The 26,769-nt window shown below is 48.5% G+C and overlaps 1 protein-coding gene across 1 annotated transcript in view; it reads left to right on the top strand.

Moving 5' to 3' along the window:
* The window catches only part of RFT1 (RFT1 homolog), a 50,551-nt gene extending 41,725 nt beyond the window's left edge, over positions 1 to 8,826 (top strand). The window contains exon 13 of the mRNA XM_063114953.1: positions 8,621 to 8,826. Within this exon, the coding sequence (XP_062971023.1) occupies positions 8,621 to 8,668 (48 nt within the window). The 3' untranslated portion in view covers positions 8,669 to 8,826. The remainder of the gene's footprint in view (positions 1 to 8,620) is intronic.
* Positions 8,827 to 26,769: the final 17,943 nt, after the last annotated feature.

Below are 26,769 nucleotides of genomic sequence, written 5' to 3'. Positions count from 1 at the left end.
TCAGTCGGGGATGCTGCTACGCTACCTAATCTTTCCTCAGTGGCGACTCCTGTCTCTGGAGGTGCTGTTTACTCTGCCCTGTTCCCTGCCACTTCCCAGCCTAATCCAAGCAGGCCCTTGTTCCTCCTGTCTTTTTTCTTTAATTGTGTATTCATGTTGCTAGTTTCATGTTAGTCCCGTGGTTTAAAAGGAATAAATTATTTTAGGGCCAGCCCATGGGTCACTTGGGGGAGTGTGGTGCTGATAACACCAAGTCAAGGGTTAAGATCCCCTTACTGGTCATCTTTAAAAAAAAAAGAAAGAAAGGAATAAATTATTTTTGTAAAGGTCTTTCTTCTTTCATAAAGATCTTTCTTCTCTCTGCAAAAGGGAAAAAAATTCTCAAGTTTCATAAGGAAGGTGGGCAAATAGGTTGAGTATGTGAACCACTTGTATTCCTCATTGGAACATCTCTCCCTCCATGGAGACATTGTGACTGGGACTGTGATTCCTGACTTTGGAGAGGGGGTGGTTTCCTGGCCAGTGTGACAGAGTTTGCTGTGTCTGGGACTAAAAGGCTGGGCGTCTCCTTCCCTCCTTTCCCTTTCCCACCCTAAGCAGTGTTTCCCATCATTTCCTGTACTTTTCTTTCTCCTATCTTCTCTGTCTGGCCTGGTCTATTCCTTGATGAGTAAGGACTAGTTTCAGTGCAGAGTAGGGCAAATGAGTGATTTTAGGAGGTCTAGGATAGCCCCTTTATCCTTTTATCTTCCTCAATCAGGTGGTAGGATTTCCTTTCACTGGGTTCAAAGGCTGCTCTTCCAAATTAGGATACTAGAGATTCAGATCCTGCAGAGAAGGATTCAGTGACTCATTGACACTAAGATGTAAAATGACCTCATCAGGGATTCTTTCCTGAGCAGCTTTTGATGTTGAGGAAGAGACAGGAGCTGGGAGCATCCAGAACCTGAAGGAGGAAGGGCTCAGGAGAGAAGCTGAGCAGAAGCCTCTGAGTACTGCTGTGTGGCCTCTGGGCAGGACTGAATTCAGGGAGAGCATGATCCATGGGCCATTCTTGGAAGAGCCATGATTGAAGATGGGGTGTGCTGGGGTGGGGACTAGAGATGAGAAATAATAAGAGCAGGGGAAACCTTTCACATACTTACAAACCATTGCTCTTCGGAGAGGCCAGGCTGGAAGCAAAGGAGGCAAGCCTTTGGCATTGATGGCACAGTGAGGTGGGTATGCAGGGTGCTTGCTGGTGAGAAGTGTTCCCACCGGAAGCTCAGCCTTATAAATTGCTGAGAGCTGACCTACAGGCTCAGGATGCTGCTTGTACAGTATTCTCGGTGGCCTTTAGGGAGAGTTCTGGAAGGCAAACCAAAGCCAGGAGGCCCGTGGAGCCTATCAGAAAGACCAGATTTGGAAAGAAGAGGAGCCGAGACATAAGTATCAGGGGTCCCCTAGAAATTTCACAAAGACAATGAAACAGAGAATTGGAAAGAGCAGCTGAAGAAGAACACAACTCTATGGGGACTGAACAGGCATCTCTTCCTTTTTATGTAGTCTCAGAGCCTCTATATATGATTTCTCCATATGAACTGTTTGAGGTTTCCTGCTAGCATTGTAGCTTCAAGGCCTACTTACATGCCAGAAAAAGGCTTCAAGAACAAGTATACCAGCAAGCGAGGCAGAAACTTTCATTGCCATTTATATCCTGGGAAGCCTTTTTTTTTTTTTTTTTTTTGGTGGCTGGCCATTATGGGGATCTGAACCTGTGACCCTGCTGTTACAAGACTGTGCTCCAACCAACTAAGCAACCAGCTAGTCCCCCACAACTCTAAAATATGGCTTTTATTTGCTGAACATTCCATGAGTGTCCAGGAGGTAACTGAGACTTGTATATTTAATTTGGAAATGACACTTCTGAACCATTCAGATGCAGATGAAAAATGATTTGTTTTACTATTATTTACTGTACCTGTGTGAATTAGCCCTTAATGTTGTAAATATTTCATTTGCTAATTAACTTTCAAGGGTAACAGAAAAGATGTTTTATTTGAAGAATTTGGGGAGAGACGATTCATTGATTTGCATTATCAGTCAGTCCCCAATTACCTTGGCATAATTAGTCCCACTATTTAGTGTCATTCATTTTTAACCAGAGCTGTCTGGAAGTATCATAGCAAAATTGGGAAAATGGGTTCTTAATGTAGTTCAGCTTCCTTTAGGGGCCTAATGAAGGAAGTATTATAAATACTTCTTAATTATCCTTCAGATGAATTAGGAGTTGCTGGTTGCCCCTGTCCCAAAATGCAGTTGATTCTTTGGCTGTTGACTTCATCTTTCTTGGGAAGTATGGCTTAAATAGAAAGTGCTAGAGGTAAGATGTAGGGAGGTAGGTCTTTCCTTTCATGTCCTCTGCACAATAAGTGTTCAGAACTCTGTCCCAGCCTTTGCAGGCTCCACACACTCACTTTTGGAGACCCCCCACCCAGCTTATCAAACCTATTACCCATACACATGTCCCACATTGCATGTAGTGAGTATATAAGTATGCAAGAGTGTGGTTGTCTAATTGACATGATGTTGTGATCTATGGACATTTAAAAATCTATTTTGAAGCTTTGTATTTTGGAGCCAGTAAATTTTGTTTCCATTTCAGTCATTTCCGAAGAGTTGAAGGGCCTGGATGCTGCTGTGCCTGTGAGGCTGAATGAACAAAGGGCCCTGGGCTTGGGAGTGAGGGACAGGGATGTTGGAAGGAGCAAGGCAGTGCCTATGAGGCTGCCTTACTGCGAGGCTGGCAGGGGCCGGGTGCTGTGGCAGCTCCTGACCCTCACTGCTCATCCTGCCTTCATGCTGGGGTGATTCTCACCTCTCTTGGGGCCCAGACAGTGGGCAGGCAGTCAGGCTGGTGGGCAGTGAGAGGAGGAAAGCCCAGAACCAGGTGCTGCTCTCAGGGTAGAGGCCTAGGCACCCGTTCTGATGGGGCAGTCTCTTTCACCATCCTTGACCTCTAGCCCCCATCTTTCCTCTTTGCTTCTGATCACAAAGCCTTGAAGGAGAAATGGAGCTGGCCCTGGTCATCTTTCTCAGGCAGCTACTGTAGGTCATAGGTCATAAGTGAGCCAGTAGATGGGCTCCCCTGGGGTTGGTGAGCTCCCCTGGCCTGATCAGCTGTTGCTGGGTAGAGGCCAGGCAGAATGGCATGGTTCACCCAGGGTTTCCCTTTCTGCTTCAGAGGAGCTGCATGAGAGCCTGTGATGTAACAGCTGACTTATGAAGGAATCTTCCAGACCACCATTTATTTGTTACATTTCCTCCCTCCTTCAAGTAAATGTGTCCTGAAATTTTGACACTGTTGACTTCACAGTGTTGCCCTGGCCTGACAAATGTACTTGGCAGAGGCCATCTGGGATCAGTGGGAAAGGGACCTGAAAAATTGCAACTGCTGGTCCTTCCCTCCCACCAGCCTTTCACATTTAATTTCATCTGCACCACCCCATCACAAGTTGGGGCCTTGGAACAGGGCTTGGATGCTGTCAGCACAGTCAGTGAGCAGTGACTAATTAAGACACGACTACATTAGTCACATTAGAGGTGACAACTGAGCAGCATGTTTCTGGTTCATGTCTGGGAGATCCTGACACTTTCCAATTATGTGGAACTACTAGTGTGTAGCTTGCATGCAGCCATGTCAGTGGGAGAGAAAGGGAAATCTGAAATGAAAGCATGGCTCACTGTGGGCAGCATTGGTTTCATTCCCAGCTCACCTATTCCTCCCTTCTTTGCACTTCCTGATGAAAATCATGAAAGATGACACGAGGGTAAATGGCATAAGGAGTGCCAGAGGACCCCTTTCAGAAGGTCTTTCAGTTTCCACCATAATTCCAGGAGAATCATGAGATGACTGACAGAGAGAAGCTGGTGGCATGGGAGCCTCAGTCCTTTCAACAGGTGCAGTTGAGAACTCCAGCCTCCCCAGCCTCAGAACGCACTCTTGTCTGGCCGTCATCAGAGCCTGGCATGCGTCATGCAGGGAGAACCAGGAATACCCAGGAGAATCAAGACATTGTAGCCAGAAGAAACAGGAATGTTCCTCCACACATAATTCCAGCCAAACTAGAGAATGTTGCTAAAATAGCTTTCCGTTCTGTCTGGTTAGCATAGTACATTTTTATGTTCCTGAACTAGAGTTGGAGATTCCTCTCCTCCCCTCTGCATGGATTCTGAGATCCCTAAGTGGCATCTCTCTAATGACAAGAGAATGCTCTTGCAGGTGTGCATATGTCAGGCTGTTGGGGGTAATAGAAGGCACAGAGCTACTTGCATTTGTTTCTTTTGTAACAGTGAGTGCAATCATGTGGAGCTCTGGCTGCCCAGCGGGGCTGATGGGCAGGATGCCCAAGCACACTGGCAACTTGTCCTCACCTCCTATCAGCTCTCCCTGCAGCAAACCTGCAAACACAGGGCTGAGAGCCAGGCTCTGGGTGGAAGGAACCTAGAGGTGTCCTGCCTTTGGCATTTCTTCCATCAGCACCATCACTGGAGAAATCCACTCATGTCCCTGACTATCTTTTGAAGTACACGAGCAGGGTTTTGCTCTATGCGTATTTAGTTTTCTAAATGGCACATTATGTTGTATACATGCCATTGGTTATACCCCATCTAACTGCCCTTCTCTAACTCACTGCGTGACCTTGAACAAGTCTCCCTCACTCCACCAGTCATGGAGGCCTAAGTGTGTGCCAGGTATGTGTGAAGGAAGTCACATCTTACACATATGAGCTGTGAGATCTTCACCACAGAGCCCATCTATTGTGTACATGTTACAAGCAAGGAAACCAAGGCACAGAGAAGTGGCTTGATTTTTCCCTGGGCCACACAACTAGGAAGAAAATGGCAGACTGGGATTGATCCCAGGACTGTTAGATTCCAGATCCCCCTTTACTTCTGCACTCAGTTCCTCCCTCTATGAAACAAGGGGCTAGATTTAATCAGTGGTGCTGACACTGTGATCCTGAGAGGACTGAGGGACTATCCCGCTCCTACTGCAACTAGAGCAGCACCATGTCTGTTTTGGAATTTGGGGGTTAGTTTAAGAGGTTGCTTGAAAGAAGGGTTTGTTCTTCTTATTTTTTTTAAAAAAGTTTGGAACCCACAGGATTTGATTGTTTTAAATCCATCCCTGACCTTCCATGGCTCATTTTTCTCTGCAGTTCCTCCCCTGCCTCAGTTTTCATCCCATCTTAAAGAATTTAAGATCGTTGTTTTGCACAGGCAAATCAGCATTAGCATGAAGAAGAAATATTTGGGAGAAATAAATCTGGCCAAAAAAATTATGTTGCATTACAAAGAAAAAGTTCTCTGTACCCCAGGGCCCTGTGTGTTGATGTCTTTGAACCTGGGTAACACCACCAAGGAGTGTGAAGGTATCTAACTTTGGGCCTCTCCAGGCCACTTCCTCGCTCTGGAACCATGGGCAGGAGATCTTGCCTCTCTGTGTGCCTCAGTTTCCTTATCTGTCACTATCCCACCTTGCATGGTCCAGGGCAGGTGAAAGGACAGATGTGGGCCAGGCAGGCAAATTCAGCTTGGAAAGCTTTGGAAAACATAAGCTGTAGTGAGGCTTCCTGAAAAATCCTCTTTACCCAGCCCCCTGCCCATCTTCCCTTCTTTTCTCTTCTGGTCCCCACATGCAGGTCAGTTCTCTCCTGGCACTCTGCACCTTACCTCCAGCCTTGTCCTAGGCTCAGCTCTCCTCTACCCTCACCCCTATTGATCCAACCCAAAGTTGTGCTATGGCTGAGCTAGCAAAGGAGGGAGAAGCAAAGGCATTACAAATACTCATGATTTAACAGCTTTTCCTTTATTGTTGCCCACAGAAGGCACCGAACCCAGAACATATTGCATTGGTGAACACAGGTCCTCATCCTACTTCCTTGGCTTCTGCCTGGGCTGGTTCGTAGGGGCTCTCGGGAACCCCAGAACCAGTCACTCTCTGTCCTCATGTCCTCACACCTCTCCCTGCTTTGCGCTCAGCTGGGCCCTTGCCTGTGTCAGGCCCTGTGCTCTCAACCTCCCAGGCTGCTCTGTCCTCATCCTGTTCTTTGTCTCTTCCAACCGCCCTATTTCCTTTCTCCCTGGAGAATTAAGAAGGCAGGTGTGGTGGGGGCTTAAGGCGGACCTCAGACCCAGCCCTCCTGCATTTCTTCAAGCTGTGAATCTTTGTGCAAGGTACTTGATCCCCCTAGCCTCGGTTTACTCACCTATAAAATGGGCATAATACCACTTGCCTCAAAGGGTGTAGCAAGGAATAAACAAGAGGATGTAGGTAAAACACTGAGCAGGGATGCCTAGCTCTATCCTAATGGAATTCTAAATCCATCCAACATAGAGAAATGAGGAACTTTGGTCACAGGGAACATTTGTTTCACCCCTCTTGCTTCCTCTCCCCACCCAACCCTAATCCATAGAAGTGGCGTGCGTGAGGTTGAGAGGCTTTTTCCTTCAGTGGCAGCTCTTCTTTCCCCTTTCTTCCAAGGCAAAGGTGCAGGTGAAGAGGAAATGAAAGCTCCTCTTTGGCCAAGCTGGCCCAGGAGGTGTTTTGAAGGCCAAGGACATCGGCAGGGAGCCTGTGCAGAGCCAGGCATCTGGATGTGGGTCTGAGGCCTCCCTCACATTGGGAAACCCCAGCGACCAGTCCTGGGGAAACAAATCCACAGCTCTGGGGAGGTCCACACGCTGCCAGCAAATACCCTCTTTTAAGCACAGTCTGAGCGTCTCTGCTGGACAAGAAGGGATGCTTCAGACACTTGTTAAATGATTTTTAGCAATTTCAGAAATTGCCTTAGCTGATTGTTTAGATTTCCCTGAAGCCTTAGATTAAGGCAGAAAGAAAAAAGGTCCTGGGTGAGAGGAGAGAAAGTGGCTTTGTCCAGGGAGGCCAATTGCTGTGGACGGCTTCTGAAGAGAATGGAAGGCTCTCCTGGCCTCAGCTTTCTCAGGCCTGGGCCACGCAGCCCACAGTGACACTCTGCACCCCCCACAGCCTCGCTCACCAACTGCCAATGCCGGTATCCTTACCTTGAGCCCACTCAGCACAGGCTGAGCCAGAAACTTGAGTTTTTCCTCCTCGACCTAAAAAAACAAAAAACCAACCATTGTCTTCCCAGTCAGCCTCTCAGGCTTAATCTCTGCAAAATGCTGCTTTTGTTTGTTGTTCTTCCTTCACTGTACTGGGATGAGGGATGTCAGGTTCAGATCAACTGGTTTTCTCCTTCCAGAAGCAGCTGGGAGGAGAAAGGCCAGAATTGCAGGTGCCCAAAGGGCACTACCTTGAATACTACTGTTAAGGTGGTGTTTTCCTGAGGATGGAAGTGTGTTCTGCCCACAGTTAGGACTCATGGACAGCAGGGAGACACTGGACATGTCTGGGCCTGGCACCGAAACTTGGGGAAGGTGTGAGGCTCTTGACATCTGGTGTCAGGATCACATCTGAGTAGTGGGGGTCCAGCAGGTCTTCCTCTTCCTCCTCCTGCTTCTCCCCCTGGGGATAACTGGTTCTGATCCAACAGCCTGTTGCTGCAGGCCTCCCTCACTTCTGTCGGCCTCTGTAGATCACTCCTCTTAACTCTGCATGAGCTTGGTTGCCTTTGCAGCTTGGAGGTAACATTTTACAGAATCCCACTGTCTGCTGGGCCCAAGGACCAGCTGTTTATTCGGATAATCGACAGAGCTAGAGAGCCTGACAACCCCGTCTTTGTCTCTTCTGAGATCCTGGGAGTGCCTTTACCTCTTCTCCATGTGTTGATTCTAATCTCTGCCCACTGTTGCTCTAAGGCCATTGTGGGGGCCAAGGGGGAGTCAGTGTTCAGCAGTTCTTTGGGGTGGAATGAAGAATTGGGGAGGCAGTGGGCCTGTGCACCCCAAGGCTGGAGCCTGGGTGGCCCCGCATTCAGGCAGGGGAGCTAGACCAGTACAGAGGTCATCATGGAGATTAAAATGTATTCATGGATTGTTTTTTCCTAACTAGTGATCTTATCTCCTGATATCATTACGCATTTACATATTTCTTGATATTAAATTATAAAGAGTAAATTATAAATTATTCGAGGACAGCAAGTGCCCTAGAGAGTTACAGAAACACAGGGGCCCCACATGGCTACTTCCCACTTAGCATGTAGTGCACACATCTGCCCAGCTCACACCCCCTCTGCAGAGTTGTTTTTCACAATATGGTGTGCCAGTTCAAGTTGTTTCCAGTTTTTTACTGTGTTGTAAACTGTGTTGTTGTAAATATCCTGACACAGAGACCTCTAAGAACTCCTCCTACTTCTGCATTTTGCCTGCTGATGAACTCTGGAGCAAATTTCACTGCCTCTCAGCCCCAACTTCACCCCAAGGGAGCCCAGGATGAAAGGGAGCCTGCCCAGGTCACACTGAGTTAATGACCAGCCTGCCTGGAGCCCAGAACTCAGGACCCATTGGCCAGTGGGCTGGACTGCTCACATCACTTGGGTTCCATGTCTGAAAGGCCTTTGCACAATGCCAGGCACTCGGTCAATGGTCAGTATTAGCTGTGACATCATGGCAGCCTGTCATTTGGTCATTCTACTGACAGTCTTTCCCACTGCAGAGACCAGGAAAACCCTGGAGGAGCAGTGGACCTTGGTGTCCCTGTTGAGCACAAGCCAGCAACGAGGACCTAGCCCTCTAGATGCCAAGGCCTCCTCAGCCACAGGCAGATGGATGTGCCAGGCTCCACCACTGAGAGCATGCGGCAGCCACAAGTAATTGCTTCTCCAGAAGTCCTTGATGCCCCAGCCCTCCCCTTAGGGACTCTGATTGTCAAGCTGGGCTGGATAGGAAACTAGGGAACAAAAGCCACTGAGTAAACAGAAGAAGTGGAACAGCTAAGGCAGGGTTTTTGCCCACTGCTCCTGCTCCTTCCTCAGGGTGATGTGGCCTCCACAGTCAAGTGGCTTTGGAAGGTACTTCCTCAGGGGCCTTGTTTCCCTACCCAGAGGCATAGGGTGCAGCCACTTAAGTTTGAGGCTCATTTCTGTAGCCTTTGTGGGTACTTGGAGGCGGTCTCTGAGCTGCCAGGCTGTGGGTGGTATCCAAAGTCTTGACAAGGTTGCTCCAGACTCACGCTTCCTGTGGGCTTCAGCACGGACAGACCCGACTGTGGATTCCAACTTTGCTGTCTCCTTACTCCATGATCCTGACCTATTTCCTCAACCTCTCAAGCTTCGGCGTGCTCTTTATCTAAATCCTGTCTGCTTTTATTTATTTATTTATTTATTTTTAAATAAAATAAAGCATATACATAATTTAAATGTTTCAATACTGCAAGGCTGGTGATGCAGAAATGCCAGCTCCCCTCTTCTTGACCCATTACTTTCAGTAATTTTGGCTGTTTCTTCTTCTGTTTCCCTTCAAGTTTCTAAATAATTTGCTTGTGTTGGTTTTTCTTGTTCTTTCACCTTTAGAACATCGGCTTCCTACTATAGACAAGTGAGCTCTGATAGCCACCTCTACACATACTCCCTCCCAATGTCATGATTTGGGGTAAATTGATATTCAGTGTTTACATGTTTAAAATGATATAAACATTGTTCTCTGCTAAACCAAGTAGTTTAGTACTATTTCCTTTCTGCTACAATTCCTTGTTTTTCCTGAAGCTATAATTAATTAACTTCATTTTTGTATTTGCTTTTTTTGGGGGGGAGTACTTTATTCTCTCCCCTTGAATTATAGTGGATTGAATTATGTCCCCCCAAAACTCATTGAAGCTTGAATTGTGTCCCCTAAGTTTTATGTATTAGAAATTTAGCCCCCACTGTGACTGTTAAGAGGGCAGGGATCCTATTATAGAAATTGCAAGGTGGCACCTGGAAGAAGTGATTGGATTGTAGGACCATGCCGTAGTGAATGGATTAAAAATGGTGGTCAGGGGCATGGTTTTAAGTGCTTTAAAAGAAGAGGAGAAACTGTCTTGTTCTTTCTCTGCTCTCTCTGCTTCCACCATCTTGCAATATGAGGCCCCTAGATCACTGTCACCACCACCAGATGGACTTTGAACTTCCCAACCTCAGAAACTGTAAGCAATAAATTTTATTTTATTTATAAATAACCCAGTTCTGTTTATTTTGTTATAAGCAACAGAAACGGACTAATACACCCCTACAAAATTATAAAACTCTGAGCAAACACCAGTCTCAACATGGCTAAGCCCAGCAGGTATCATGGATTCTGTGTTTTCCCTGGAGATGTCCTTAGAACCCCAGAGCTCTGCCCTTCAGGCAACTTTTCCACTGGTGGCCAGAGGAGGCTAAGGTCCACACTGGGGAACACAAGAAAATTAAGATGACGCCAGGGGCATCAGGGCCAAGGTCCCGGCCATCCAGTTGTTCCCACACAGGCCACTCCCAGCTTTGGTGGCCTGAGTCCTTAAGGGTGGCACACATTCCTGAAGGGGACAGAGAGAGCCCCCTGGGTCAAGAGTGCTCACCCAGATACCCCTATGCCTTACAGGAGAGGCCTGTGCCTTGTCTGAGGCCTCTGATGACCACTTTCCAGCTCAGAGGGCCCATTTACCTCAGAGGCTGCATATGAGAGTGTTGTCCATGTATTCCTGCAATGGGAGGCCATACCTCAAGGGAGCTTTGCCACTGGGCCAGTACTACCCCAGGGCATAGCGAGAGGGGGCAGGGCACATCTCCCCTGCCTCAGCCATAAAGAGGCAAGGGGTGGCCAGCAGAGGTGTCTGGGAGATGGAAGATACATAGATCTCTTGAAATGGCTGCCTGCTTTCTAAATAGACAACTCACCAGGATTTAATCTGCAACTCAGATTCAATGGCTAAGTAGGGGGAGAAAAGTGTGTGTGTGGTTGTCATGGCAACAGTAAATTGCCCAGACTGGGTTGGTCTCTAAGGGAGGAAAGGGAGGGGAGCAGAGCCAAGCCTCTATCTCCCTGGTGGGGATGTTCCGGGGTGTGGGGCAAGCAGGCTGCACACACCTGCATGGGGTGGGAGGCATTCTTCCCAACCCCCTGCTCAGGGCTGAGGGCCTGAGCTTGTGGTGTAGTGCAAAGGGGAGTGGCTGGCTCAGGGCCCTCACTCTGGGGCCTGGGGTCCAGATTGCTCAATGATGCAAGTTCCAGAGCCAGCCCCTTGTGGAGGGCCAGTTCCCCCTTCTCCCTGAGGGCTAGTTCCACTCCAGAGCAGCTCAGGCTTAGAGCCTGCTTCTCCTCCTGCTCCTCAATGCTAGGCATTCCCACCAGAGCTTCTGCCTGCAGCCTGGCTGTGGATATGGGCACAGCCTGTCACATCTCCTGAGTCCAGTCTGAAGGATCAAAGAACCCACAGCTTCACCCAGAGTGTGCCAACCAAGGCTGATGCTTCTATTCACAAGCACACAACACTGCTGGCCTGGCCGCCCACTCCCCACCAAGAACGAAATGGAGCCAAGTTTGGAGGGGTTGCTCCATGTGGTCTACACCAACCTGTGCCCAGGCCTGGGCGATGGTGGGTGGTCGAGGAGAGGGCTGTTCAAGTGGGCAAAGAGTTAAGCATCAGGAGCCTCCACTGCCCCCAGAGCCACTTTATGCCTGTTCCCCGACTTGGGCCCTCACAACAAGGTCCTGGCTCCTCAGCAGGTCTCTGAGGCCCTCCTAACCAGCCAAACCTGGCACATCCATCTCTGTGGTCCTAGGACCTGACCACAGGAAGGGCTCTATGGACACCTAATACATGAATGAATGAGTAAAAAATGAATAAATGAATGAATGGGTGACTTGGGCAGTGAGAACTGGGAGCAGAAGAAAGGAAAGAGGCCAGTTTGTGTGATGAGGTCTGGTAGGGCCAGGTTTGGGGGGGCCTTAAATCAGGCTGACGGGGATGTTTGTCAGGCTTCCCCCTCCCCCGCCCCAGCTTCTGCCCTGCCCTGGCACATCTTCTAAAGCAGATGTGACCCTATCACCTGATCCCCTCTCAGAGAGATGGGGGTCCCAAGGCCCATCTCCCAGAGTCTGGCTCACCTGGGTCCTGACAGGGGCTGCCTTCCTGGGACCACACAGACCTGACTGCTTCTGCTACACGGTTTGTGGGCTCTCCCACTTGTCCAATTAGTGCTAATTGGAATTAGGAAGTGTGTGGGGGGTGGCCCTGGAGCTCTGATGTCCTTGTCAGAACCTGGAGGCACCGAGCTTCCTGGGACAGGCCCTTCCCCAGAGCTTTGGGGTCTCCCATGGGGCCGGGTGGGGTTACAGTTGGGTCTCTGCTCTCAGAAGGGCTCAGGATGTCACTGCCACTTCCTGCCCAGGGCAGGGCACGCCCACCTGGCTCCTCCTGACCTGGCACAGAGCTACAGCTCTTCACAGTTTTCACTGTAGGAATGAAGGGAGGTGGGGCTCAGGGCCTGGAGGGAGCTCCACAAGGGGCTGTGGGCCTCCTGCAGCCTTCACTGACCCTCGATCCCAGCCTCAGTTCACGGCTCAATAAAGGCAAAGAAAGGCTTGCTGTATCTGACTGGATACTTGCTTGTGCTTCCCTTGGGGGACAGAAGGTCAGAGGCCCTGCCTGTAGAGGTGAGACTTCTCCTTAGCTCCCCCTCCTCCCCTAGTCCCTGCCTCCTTCCCCTCAGGGGCTGAGACAGGGGTGTCCAGAGGCAAAGCACCCTTTGTGTCAAGCCCAGGCCAGGTTCTCGACTCCTGCGGTGCTCTCCCTGCCCATGAGCACTGGTCATGGGCTGTGACGGGGGAGGCAGGAGGGTGGGCTGGTGGGGGTAGGCCCCCATCCCAGCCTGGGCAGAGGGACGCTCCCCATCCCACTCTCTGTGTGGTGCTGTGGTGATCGCTGCCCGTGGGTACCCTCATTCTGGCACTGTCAGGCTTCCCTCTTGGACTGAAACCATGTGACCCAGCCCAGGACCATCCAGAGCCTGGGGCTGAGGGCTCACATCTGGAAGCAGGCCCTTAGGAATCAAAGGTGTTCAGAGATTAAGATTCCTGGGTGCCAGCTCCTGGGACCAGCCTCGGCTTCAGCCCCTGTGAAACCTGTGCAATGGGCTTGATTCTCTGGGGCAGGCACTAGAGAAGGTAGGGGGGCAGTGGGCTCTTCTGAGGCACAGGAGTCCTAAGAGGAGAGGCCTGGCCGCTGGCGGCCACTAGAGGGCGAGGCCCTCCCGTGCGTTTCCTCGGAAGGGTTGGCGAGCAGATGAGCCGGGCAGACGGGAGACAATGGAGTGAGTGGCGGCCCCGGGCGCAGTCCCCGCAAGGCTGCTGGCAGGGTCCAGCGGAGGCTGGGATACTGTCCAGAAGTCCATGTGGATGCTAGGCCAGAAGTAGGCCAAGCGGTGCTCTTACAAACTGTGCTGCGGTGGCCACCGTGGTGCAGGTCATCCCGGGCTCTCTGCAGGAGACGCTGGGCAGTGGAATTGCTGAGCTGAGGAGCAGGTGCACACTCATGAAAAATCCTATGTCCACCCCCAGGAGAGGGGGTTTGTTGCACTTTGTTGCACCAACACTTTGCCAAGCACCTCTCTTCAGTGTGAATTTCCTTCATTATTTATGAGTTTGCTTATCTATTCTTATTTAGTGGTCATTTTTATTTCCTTTTCTCTGAACAGCCTGTTTATATCCTTTGCCTGTTTTCTCTCTCTGTTTTTATCTTTTCCTTATTGATTTGTAGATCTTTATATATTCTGGATTTTAATCCTTTGTTGTCTGTGTTGCAAATATTTCTTTCCAGTCTTTTGCTTTTATTTTAACTTTGTTTCTGGTGTCGCTTGCCTTATAGACATACACTTTCTTTCTAAATGTGTGTCTTGTCTTGTCATTGCCTTGCTGAATTTCCTTGCTATATCTACAGATTAAAATCCAGGCCTGTAGCCTGTCAGGGGAGTGCTGGGTCTGAAGACTGTGTGGCCCTCTCTGGGCCTCGGTTTTTTTTTTTGTTTTGTTTTGTTTTTGTCGTTTTTTTCGTGACCGGCACTCAGCCAGTGAGTGCACCAGTCAGTCCTATATAGGATCCGAACCCGCGGCGGGAGCGTTGCCGCGCTCCCAGCGCAGCACTCTACCAAGTGCGCCACGGGCTCGGCCCTCGGTTTTTTTTTTCAAAAGATGACCGGTAAGGGGATCTTAACCCTTGGCTTGGTGTTGTCAGCGCCACGCTCAACCAGTGAGTGAACCGGCCATCCCTATATAGGATCCGAACCCATGGCCTTGGTGTTATCAGCGCCACACTCGCCCAAGTGAGCCACGGGCTGGCCCCTGGACCTCAGTTTTTTAGGTGCAAAGGGGACTAAGGACAGTTCCTACCTTGTGGAGTTGCTGTGGGGATTAGAGGACTCCATGGTGGTAGTGAGCCCCTGGTACCGTCAGTGTCAGTATTATTACCATTTCCAGTGTTGAGGCCCTTTATGATCAAGCCCTCAAGCACTCCCAGGCTCACTTCCCACACTCCAGCCTAAAGGAACTGCTCACTAGTCCCCACACTCACCCCGTACGCCCCACTCCAGACCTCTGCACACTCCGTTCTTTCCTTCTGTGTGTCCCTTCCTTGTTCTCTGTTCCCCACCCCTCCCTAAGCCTCCTGAAATTCTTTAGTCCACCCACACCTAACCTTCTTCCCTCCCCTGCTTTGGCTGAGACCCAGCGCCCTTCGCCCATCCCACTTCAGAATCCCTCCTTCTTCTCGCTCTCCTGAGGATCACCCCTCGCTGGGCCCTGAGTTGCTGTGACTCGGGGCCTGGCTGGTCTTCCCATTGGCGGCGCTCTCCTTAGAATGGAAGCTGGGTCTGCTCATCTCTAACAGCGCCATCCCCAGGATCTCACTGGGGCCTGGGCCCATATCTGCTCTCCTGTCTCAATTAAGGACCGAGGAGAGACCTCCCACACTGAGATCATGGGGAGGGGCAGGGGCAGAGCTGGGAAGATAACCCAGGGGCCTGACTTCATTCCAACTCCACGGGATGCACCCAGATGCCAGGAGTGGGAGGCACCTTGTTCTACCCCAAAGGTCTCCATGTCAACCATGCCAGGGGATGTCTAACCAGCCTTTCCTGAAGCAGGGACCACCGGCTCCTCTCCACCACCCTTTCCCTGGCCCAGGAGATCATGGAGATCAAGGTCAGCTGCCTGCCAGGCCCTCTCCTCAAGACTGAACCTGGCCTACCCTCCAGCCCCAGGTTCCTCCCCGACATAAAACAGCAGGGCTGGCTGACGGTGTGGCTAGCATGGTCCCTGCTTGGGCTAAATCCAATTTGGGGTCTACTGCCCCAAAGTTACCCACTTGAAAAAGTTGTCCTTTTCTGGACCTCTGATTATGTATGAGAAAATCACATTCTGTCTGTGGCTTCACTTTCTCTCCAGAAAATGGGTGAAGGGGATTCAGGGCACAGGAGGATGAGAGGTGACGGGCAGCCGTAGGTTAAGCCCAGGTCCTGGGAGCTTGGCATGGCCAGGTGCTGGAAAAGGCCGAAGTTGCATTTGGAGCTGACTCTTATGTTTCTCTCGGCAGCCCAGGAGCCCACTATCCCTCTTCCTACCCTCCCACAGGGAGCACTGGAGATTTCCTGGCCAGTAGCCTCCAAGGTCTCCAGGGAAGTAGAGGGCAAACCCAGCTGATGATGGAGATGGGCTCTTGGGAGGTCCTGGGCTGGCTTCACTTTGACCGAAGAAGGGCCCCACTGGGGAAAGGGTGACTAGAGAGGAAGTGCAGGGGGCAGAGACAGAGGGGGCTTTCCACTTGGCTGCAGCTCTTGGGGGGCTCGCATTGAGAATTTCTAATGCTGCCTGGTGGACAAATCATTGGCTGGTGACTTTTCGCCGAGCCTCTGTTCTGTCACCTATAAAGTGGGCAGACTACTGCCTACCACACTAGGTTGTGGTGAGGATTCAATGCATCCACACATGGACAGACCATCTAATGCGGTGCTGCACATACATGAAGTGGGCAATAGCAATTGTTGATCAGAAAGCACCCAGCTGTTAGTAGGTGCCCAGTAAATGGTGACTGTTATCATGATGGCTGTTGTTTATGTGCCTCTGTCTGTGGACACCTGTACATCCACGCTTGTTGCTGTGGGTCCTCCTGGTGTGTGTGTGTGGCATGTTTCCATATGTGGATGACCATGTCTTGACACAGGTATGCATGTTACCTTGGGGTGGTTTCTTCTGCAGAGCCATTGCTCAGAAGGCAGCAGGTCAGGGGCAGTCTGAGGAGAGAGGGAGAAGTGGGCAGGCTGAGCCTAGGGAGAAGACAGAGCAGGGAAAAATGGGATCGGGTTAGCCCATTGGGTACTAATTGCTGAGGTTTGCTAAGGTCAAACCCTGTCACCTCCGGTACTAGGATGCCCCACAGGAAAGTGTTGAGCTGAGTGTCATCCCCCCCACCTCCCACCCAGCCCCAGCAAGGTTGGCCACAACTGATCCTCATTCACCACCCCCTGCAGGCAGTCTGGGGCCTCAGAAAAGGCAGGAGTTTGGGGGGGGGGGGGGTCCAGCTGGACTTACGGTCCAGCTCGCTCACCTAAGGGCATGACTTGACCTGCTGGGCTGTTATCTGCTGAAACTCTAATAGGAGCAATATTTATGAGTTGCAATAAAAGGTGCTGGCATACTGGTGATAAAAGCCTCCAAAATTGCCCTGCTGTAAATTGCTATTTACAAGTTTATGGCCTCATTCACCAGCCAGTGGGTTAGATATTTGGTTGTCACCGATACCAGAACCAGGAAGCTCTTCTGGTTCCCAGCTAGGACCCTGCAGCATGGGTTGAATGAAGGGAGCAGTAGTATGCAGGCCCTGGGCCACCGCCTGCTTCCCCCTGCTGCTGCCCCTTCCCAAGAGGCTCCTCACTTCAGAGCACACCCTGGAGGCTTTTTTTTTTTTTTTTTTTTTAATTGAGGAACCATGACCCTGAGCAGGGTTCATTGCCCTAGGAAACTCTCTTGTGCTCTTCCAGTGTCCCCTACCCCAGAAGTAATGACTATTCTGACATCTATCATCACAATCAGTTTTGCTGTCCTAGAAGTTCATCTAACGTAGTCATACGGTATGTTCTCTTGTGTCTGGCTTCCTTTGATCAATATAATGTGTTTTAGATTTATCAGTGTTGCTCTTTGTAATAGTTGTTCATTCCTTTTATCACCAAGCATTTGTACCGTTGTATGGATGGGTAGACCACACTTATCATTGGTGGACATTGATTAGGTTGTTTCCAGTTCTGGGCTATTAGGAATAAAGCTGCTATGAATATTCCTGTGCAAGTCTGTGTGTGGACATGTTTTTATTTCTCTTGGGTAAATATTTCAGAATGGAGTAGCTGTGTCATGAGGTAGGTGTGTGTGTAACTTTATAAGAAACTGCCAACAGTAATATATGTATGTTCCTCATCCTTGGGGAATCCTCTGCCCCAGAGCCTTGGTTGCCTCAGAGAGCCCACCCATCACCCCATCTGGAGGTGGGCCTGGCTGCTGAGGGTTGCAGGCTCCTCCAGGACCCCAGAGTCCTGTTTCAAGGAAGGGATCTGGCTGATGTATGCAGGTGCAAGTTACACCCTCAGGGAGCCAGCAGGGCAGAAGGGAACTCACATTTGGTGAATACCAACTATGAGTCAGGCACCCACTAAGGCCTTTATGTATATGACCTTATTTAATCCTGTTGATGCTGAGGTTCTGCCAGGAAAGGCAGATAAAACATTTGCTGCCTGCAGAGAGCCCTGCCTCCACCTGCCGACACTGCCTTTCCCTAGCAGCCCCTCCTCAGCCACCATGTTGGATTTATCATATGACCCAGCACAAAGGCACTGAGAAGGTCTGCAGAGCTCCTCTCCATCCCCCCACTGCACAGAGCAAGGCCCAGGGAGAGAAGTAACATGGTCCCACAAGTATAGGTGGAGCTGGGCAGTGATGGCTTTTTTGCTCACAGCTCAGGAGAGGAAATCAGGCCACCGCTCTTGGACAGAGGCCTTTTCTGTGCTTCCTTCTCATGGAACTAACCCTAGGGAGGGCTTCACTCAGCTGGGAGCACCACGGTGGGTGGGGCATGTCGCAACTCTGTCTGTAGCAGCAGCCCAGCTAACACATGCACTCAGCAGTCATCAATGAAAGGAAGGAGGGATGAGTGATTCAGCTTGGCTCTGCTGCTTGGGAAAACACTAGAAAACTTCTGAAATATTCACAAGTTTGTTCACAGCTCAAGTCCAAATCTTACAGGTGAAAGAACTTCCAGACATCTTTCAGAGCAGTACTCTGCTTTCAACAGACCACGTGTTACCAGCCACATTTTAAGGATAAAATAAATGATATCACGAAGTTAAGTGACCACCTCAGATTTTTTACTCCAGACCTAACAGAATAACTAGATAAACACAGTGGAAAATGAAAACTGGAGGCCTTAGGAGCAGGATCCATCAGGAATGAAGATCACATATTCCAGGAATTACAAAATAAGTAATGAGAAAATTAGGATTCCATTGGCCACACTTCACTTTGTACAAAGCTACCGGGTAAAGCAATGTCTATTGGCATTTTTCCTGATCTTGTCTGTACTATGCAAAAATTTCTTTCTTCCCAAATCCACCCAGTGCTGACATGTGGGGACCAAGTTGGGGGCTAGAGGTGGCACCATGAATTTGGCTGGTAAGCCCAGCCAGGTAACTGTGAGGCCCTTGTTAATTAGGGAGATTAACTAGAACTGCAGAAACTGGAAGCTGCCCTGTGGCGATAACAGGCACCAAACAAACATATTAAATGTTCCTGTTAACATTTTATAGCTTTACATCAATATCCTAACAGTTATTGTATGTAAGGTATACCTTAACATAAAAGAAAGAATAGCAGAGTGGGGAGAGGCAGGGAATGGGAGAGGGTACAGGATAGGCGGGGACTGTGTTCTCCACTAATGGCACACAGACAGGGTGTGAAGGGAGGACTGTGGGTAGCAGAAGAGTTCAGACGGGCCTGCCCCAGCCCAGCAGGGGGCTGTGGAGAGACAGTGGGAGGGCCCATGGTCATAGCTCCCTTTAACCTCTCCTCTCCTGGATGGACCTGCCCTGCCAAGTCCCTTCTAAGGGTGTGATGACCAGACTTCTTCACGAAACTCCCACCCAGCCCCTCCAAAAGGGCCACAATGGGCTTGGAGAATGTTCTATGCCTGAGCTGGCTCCATTCCCTACTCCCTCCTGGATACTGGGCTGCAGGCCGCCAGAGAGAGGAGCCCTTGGCCAGCATAGGGAGACTTGGTGTCCTGGTTCCAAATGCCAGCCCCTTGGCCTGACCTGATCCCCAGGTTTTGGAACTGGACTCTCTGGTGGTGAAGCTTGGGTGCCTTCTTACTTTCAATGTGGTGTCCAGAGCAGACAGGTAGAGGACCTGAGGAATGGAAACTAAATGCCCCATCAAAAGACACGCACATTAAAAACTGTATGTAGGGCCGGCCTGTGGCTCACTCAGGAAAGTGTGGTACTGATAACACCAAGGCCATGGGTTCGGATCCCATATAGGGATGGCCGGTTCGATCACTGGGTGAGTGTGATACTGACAACACCAAGTCAAGGGTTAAGATCCCCTTACCGGTCATCTTTAAAAAAAAACCAAAAAAATGTATGTATTTACATACATATGTACATGTGTGTATACATACTTTTTACTGTGTATGATTTTTGATGAAGCATTCATTATATGTATTCATATATATTATTATATAATATTTATATTTATTATTATTTATAATTTTAATAAATATTTTAACTTTTTATTTTTATAAATGTTTTAAATTTTTATATTTTATTTATACAATTTTAATTATTTATAATTATTTATATTTATAATAATATTCATAATTAAATCATATAGATAATTCAATTAATTAATGATTAATTATTTAATTAATATATTATATTTAACATGTAATATATACTGTAAACTAAGAGAAATGAAAACGTGTGTCCACAGAAAGACTTGCAGATAAATGTCCATATCCCCAAACTGGAAATAAACCAAATGCCCATCAAGAAAGGAATGGATAAACAAATTGTGATACCATACAATAGTATACCATATGATGGTATACTATTCAGCAAGAAAAAGAAATGAGCTACACATAATAACATGGAGGAATCTCAAAATCATTATGCTACATGAAAGAAGACAGGCAAAAAGGAGTACTTACTGTACAATTCCGTTTTTATAAAATTCTAGAAAATGCAAACTAACCTATAGTGACAGAAAGCAGATCAGTGGCTGCCTGGAGGTGGGATCAGATGGGATGTATGGGTTGAAAAGAGACACAAAGAAATTTTGGGGGTGATGAAAATATTTTCTTGATTGTAGTAATGGTTTCTTGGATATATTCACATGTCAAAAACAATAAAATTGTACACATTATAGAAGTAAAAGATAATATGACTCTGCTGGCTGGTTAGCTCAGTTCATTAGAACATGGTACTGATAACACCAAGGTCTAGGGTTGATCCCTATACTAGCCAACAAGGAAAAAAAAAATGAATCTTTCCATGAACTTTTTGAAGACCCGGCATATATGTGCGGTTTATTATATGTCAATTATTCTTCAGTAATGTAGTAAAAAACATTTTCTATCATATTCCTTTTGTTAAAAATACTATTAATATTTTTAATGTCATAATTGTGTTGAATATCACTTAATATAATATTTTATGAAGAAAAAATGATTATACTAGTTTGATAAATGAAATAAATATTATTTTAAAGTAGTATTTATCTCATTTTTACCTCTTCCTTTTAAAATTTCTGTACTTTGTGTACATTTTATAATATACATAATATTCTACTAGAATAGTATATATATAAAATAATATGATTTAAACAAACAAACACACCAGTGATGTATGCTCAAAACTTCACTGCTGTGGGTACAATATTTTTGAAGACCAGTACAATAGGGAGCTCCTGAATCTTCATTTATGATTGAAATAATATTATTTAACCTGAAATAAAAGAGTGGTTTAGGGCCGAGCCCGTGGCGCACTCGGTAGAGTTCCGCGCTGGGAGCGCGGCGCCGCCGCCGCCGCGGGTTCGGATCCTATATAGGAATGACCGGTGCACTCACTGGCTGAGTGCCGGTCACGAAAAAATGACAAAAAAAAAAAAAAAAGAGTGGTTTAGCATTAGAGGAAAAACAGGGATAATCTGACATATACAGCAACATAGATGAACCTCAAGAACACACAAAAGAGTCTTACTCTACAACGAATGTTTAAAAAAACAGGCAAAATTAATCTTGGAGCTAGAAATCAGACCAGCAGCTGCCTGTGGACAGGGAGTCACCGGAAGGGGGCTCAAGGTGCTTTCTGGGGTGCTGGAGTGCTCTGTATCTTGATTGTGGTGGTGATTAGGAGGGGTGTATATGTAAGCACTCAGAGAACTGCGCATGTGTAAAATGGGTGCATTTTATTATATGCAAATTAGACCTAAAAAAGAGTATTGTAAAAAGCCTTACCTGCTGATCAAGCAAAAACCACATGGGCCGCATTTGACACAAATTTGTGTCCTCTGTACCAGTCACTGTATACATTTCTCATACAATTTAATTGAGATATTATTCACAAAGCATAAAATTCACCTTTTTAAAGTGTACAATTCTGTGGTTTATTTACAAAGTTGTGCAACCATCACCACTCTTTAAATTTTAGAACATTTTTATCATCCCAAAAAGAAACCCCGCCCAAAGAGCTGCTCTCCTGTTTTCCTATGCACTGCTGGGTATCCTCAGTCACTTGTTTGGAGACTGTTAGCATATAAGAAGTTGAAGTACATGGTTCAATAATATAAAATTGGGAACATTGTGCCCATTAATTTATTCCCCAAAGAACTGGGAAAAGAGGACTGTGGAGGCAGAGAGGTGCTCCCTGGGGATGAATGGGGCAGGGCCATATGATTGTGGCACTCGAGGATGGAAAACGGGATCAGGAGGACCTGTGTCTGTCCCAAGGTAAGTGACTGGGGAAAAGCAAGCTAAGTTCCTTAGGAGTGATCTTGGCAAGCCTCGTGGATGAGGTGGCTTTAGGGCCAGGCCAATGATTTCTCATAATTCTGTTGTGCTTTACAGTTTGCAAAGAGTGTTTAAAAACATTTTGTCTTTGGATTCTCGGGACCCAGCAAGGTAGGTGGCTTCGTCCCGTTTCACAGAGATGAGGAAACTGAACCCAGAGAGGTGAAGGGGCCCGCAAAGAAGATCTCACAGAAGGTCTTATAGACAAGCAGTGACTAAATCTGGATGTGACTCCAAAGTCTCTGCCTCCAAGCCTATTGATTTTTCTCTTACAACTCAATGTAGGCAGGTGAGGGGAATGCCTGGTGGGGGGACTTGCAGGAGCTAAGACATGGAGATGGACCAGGGCAGGAGCTGGCGGATGTGTAGCAGCGGTCTGTGCTCCCAGGGCAGCAGGGCCAGCACAGCCAGCTGGGCCTCAGCAGGAGTGGCATGGGGTGAGCAGTGGCTCTGGTGGTGGTTACTTGATCATATGGGTAATTAGCCACAGGGAGTCATTATGTGACTTGCTTCACTTGGGCTGATTGAAGGGAGCTGGCTGGTCAGTGGCAACAGAGGGCTGCTGATTGCTGACAGCTTGGCCTGGTAGGCTTGTGAAACTTAATTAATTCTACTTTGGTTGAAAGCAGCCTGATGCGCTGGCCAAGAGCTCTGCCTGTCCCCAGGGTTCAGGCCTGGCTCTCATGTTCTCATTTAGTACAAGGCCCCAAGTTGATGTCCACTGCTAGGGAACAGGTAAGGCTTCAGAGGTGGGGGTTCATACGAGATGGTCAAACACTGACCCCTTGGTCAATGAGCACGGGGGTTACAATTCCACCCTACAGAGCCAGCAGGAAGTGGAGACTAGGTTGGAAATGGCCAGGGTACCTCATGGGTGTGTCAGCTTCTGGTCTTGGATACTTCCAGCTCCCGCTAGCCACCCTCTTGTCTACCCACTGCCTCTTGGGGAAAAGACTGGCCTCATGGTTAATGAGACTGGCACATCTCTGCCCTCAGAGGGACTAATGGCTATTGTGGGGTTAGAGAGAGGGACAGAACCCAAACAAATGAAGGTAAAAATTATAAATACAACTAGGAGGGAGAATGAAAGAACCTGTTTATTATTATTATTATTATTATTATTATTATTATTATTTTGACAGCTGGCCAGTAAAGGGATCTGAACCCTTAACCTTGATGTTAACACCATGCTTTAACCAACTGAGCTAACCAGCCAACCTTGAGAACCTGTTTAGATGGGGTAGGCAATGAAGGCCTCTCTGAGGAGACCACCTTGTCAAGCAGATACTGGAACGATGAGAAAGTGCCAACTATGTGAAGGTGGGTGCAGGAGGTCAGATAGAGAGTGTGCCAGGGCCTTGCATTGGGAATGACCATGGCATATTTATGGAATGGAAAGGAGACAGGTGTCGCTGAAACGCAGCAAGCAAGGCAGGTAAGGTAAGTGGGACAGGTGAGTGGGAGGGTGGACAGGGTCAGTCTTGTAGGTCAAAGGAAGGGTTTTGGACTTATGCAAAGTATAACAGAAAGTCTTGGGAGGCTTTTAGGCAGAGTTCAGTCGTGACCTGAAGTCATGTTTTCCATAGGTTACCTCTGGCTCCATGCTCCTCTGGGGGCTGCCTCTTCTGTCAACAACCCCCCACCCCAATTTTCCAGTAGCAGAGTGGTTAAGGAGCTGGCACACCTGGTTTGTGGCTTTGCTTTGCCTCTCACTAAGGATGACCTGGAAGCTCCCAGTTTGCTCTTTGTCCACAGGGAATGCCACAACCTATCCTGCGGGATGTTGCAAGGGTTAAAGGAGATTGTGTGCCCGTGTGCACACCCACAACCTCACACACACACACATCCACACAGATGCTCAAATGATAGTTTTCAACTGTTACTTGTAGTTCTCTGCTCTTGCTCTTTCTCAAGGGTCACGAAGGTGAGCAGTGGAGAAAGGCTGGAGTCAACAAGGGACCTGGCTTCTGTCTGACAGTTTTATAATATTTGAGTAAATTGAAAGATAGCACGTCTTGGCTGGGAAAATAAAATGTTGTAGAATACTTCATCTGCTTAAACTAATTCCTAGGTTTAATGCAACTCCATGCAAAATGTTATTATTTCTTTGGAACTAAAAAATATCATTAACAACAATAGCTGACATTTACTAAGCATTTACTATGTGCTGGCCATTGAGCTTATGAGGCAGGTGTTACTCCTATCTTCATTTTATAAACCAAGGCGCTAAGGCCTAGAAAGAGTAAGTAGCTTGCCAAGTCACAGGGCTGCTAAGTGTTGAACCTGGATGGTCCATCCTCAAAGACAGTGCTCTTAAGCCTTATATCCTAAAATATGTACAGACACATAAACCAGTGTGGACATCAAGTGATATTCTGAAAGAAAAAAAGATCCCATGAGGGGGAATTGAGACTTGTCTGATGTTAGAAACTATTTCAAAGAACCAGTATTTATATCCATATGGTATTTGCACAAACCGAGGTGGATGGAAGGAAATGGAGAATTTAGAAATATACCAACCAAAATCAAAAGCCTAGCATAAAAGTAGGTTTTAAAACAAAGGGTAAGGGAAGAACTATTTAGTAAATGGTGACTGCATAAGCAATAACAACTGGTGATTGTGGTGGTGAGTGAAATCCATATTTTACTCCAAAATAAATAAAGCAAAATAAAATCGGGAGAGATAATCACCAAACAATTAAATATGAAATTAAATTGTACAAAACTAGCAGAAAACAGACTATCGGACAGGTGGAAGAAAGCTTACTTTGTCACCATTGGGGCAATAAAAAAATCACAAACTAGAATGACAGATTGAATATTAGAATAAAGCAAGAAAGAACAACAGGCTGGAAAATCAATGATGACAAAGGAATAATATCAATAATAGAAAAAAAATGCTTGCTCAAAGTTAGAAGAGGCTCAAGTCCCCAACAGATAAATGGATATGAATGAATCATTCACAGAAGGGAGAATACAGATAGTAAATGCATGGGAAAACATTCATGTTTGAATGTTTAGTCATCTAAGAAATGCCAAGTAAAGTAACCTTAAACTACCAATAGCCACTATTAAAGTTGGGCCAAAAAACGGCACTCAATGCTTAGGAGTGTGTTAAACTCCTTATACTAGTTCCTTGGAGACGGCAGAATAATCGGTCAGCTCTTTGGAAAAGTTATAATATATGGCACTGTAGGGCAAGACCACTCCACCATTCACAGCCTTCCACCTGGGAGCCTTTCCATGCCCCAAAATTCGTCCCAGGTGTAAAATTCAAGGGTAGGTTAGCAAACAATTGTAAAGAACCAAAATTTACCATAGTAGGGGACTGAGCAAATGAATAAAGATTCTTGCACACCTTAAAAATGAATCATGTGAACAAAAGTAAAATGTTATTGAAAGTAGCAAAGAAAAATGTGTGGTTGCAACTATGTAAAGACATGTAGCATTCCATAGTAATAATATGGATACGTTATTCTTTTAACATTTTTCTTTCACTCTGGTTGTCATACCGTCTTTTCAGTGGTGCTAAAAAATATCTGGATTCAAATCCAGCTAGCAGTGTAACTTTGAGCAACTCTGTCTGTACAGTGGGATAATATTTCCCCGAGCGGTTGAGGTCAGCAGGACCTTTTTTTGCGGTGGGGACGCCTCCTCCTCCCTGAAAAGCAGGAGCCATTAGCAGCCTGTCCGACCCTTCCAGGGCCCGGGAGTCTGGTCGGGTACTCTCGGGTCTCCGTAGTGCGGAGACTCCCTTCCAGAGGAAACTTTCCGGAGCAGGTGGAGAGGGTGTGTGTCCCACAGGCACCTGAGCTAGCTGGGGAAGGGGCGAGCTCGGGGAACGTAACCGCCAAGGCGCATCTCGGGCTGCGGGGCGGGTTTGCAGCCACCTTCGAGCTTCTGATCAGACCCTGGGCTCCGGGCTCTCCTGCCCTAATTCGGCAGCCGTCCTGTACCCCCCCGCTGCAGGAAAACTGAGATTTACAAGGCGTCTCCTGCGGAAGGGTGGAGACTTCGGGTGTGCCGAGGGGCCCGAGTTGTACTTCGCAGACAGTGGGCATCTGAGTGCCCTTCCGGGAGTCAAAGAACGCGCCCGATCTCCGACGTGGGCCAGGCCGGCGGCGCAGCCCCTTCGGGCGGCGGAATACGCTCATCTGGGATCGGCTGCGCTCAGTCCATTTCTCCGCTAATGCCATCTTGCTAGAGGGGGTCACGTGCGGGGACAGCGGCGCGCTTCGCCCTGGCCCGGACACCAGGTCCAACCCGGGAACTCCGCTGCTCAGTTCACAAGCCGAGGTGAGGCGCGGGGACCCTTCCCACCTGGGTTGGAACAGGGCCAGGGCGGGCGCTGCATCCTGGGGGTTGCGTCTCCTGGTCGGGGCCGGTCCGCGCGGGGCCACACCGCCTTCGGGAGCCCGAGGCGCCGCCGCGTGCCCTGTGCCACGGCCTCGGTGGCGTCCGCGTTGAGTTGCCCGCTGGAGGCGCGAGCGACGGGGACGGCCGGCAGCACTGGACCTCCGGCACTCCAGTCCGCGGACGCCTCTCCTACTGCGCTACCCCAGACGGGCGAGAAAACGCTCGAGCGGGCGCGGAAAGCCCGGCCGGGGGGGTGCCACGCGCGCGGCGCCAGGGGAGCGGGCTGCCGGGAGGACCGCGGAGCTTGGGTGGGGGGGGCGCGGGCGCATGCGCCTTGCGTCCGTGCCATATTGGAATGAGTCGGAGCGCGGAGCGCCGCCGCCGCCGCCGCC

The sequence above is a fragment of the Cynocephalus volans genome, chromosome 11, assembly GCF_027409185.1.
Source record: "Cynocephalus volans isolate mCynVol1 chromosome 11, mCynVol1.pri, whole genome shotgun sequence".
Taxonomy (NCBI): Eukaryota; Metazoa; Chordata; class Mammalia; order Dermoptera; family Cynocephalidae; genus Cynocephalus; species Cynocephalus volans.
This window is presented reverse-complemented; position numbering and strand designations above follow the sequence as displayed.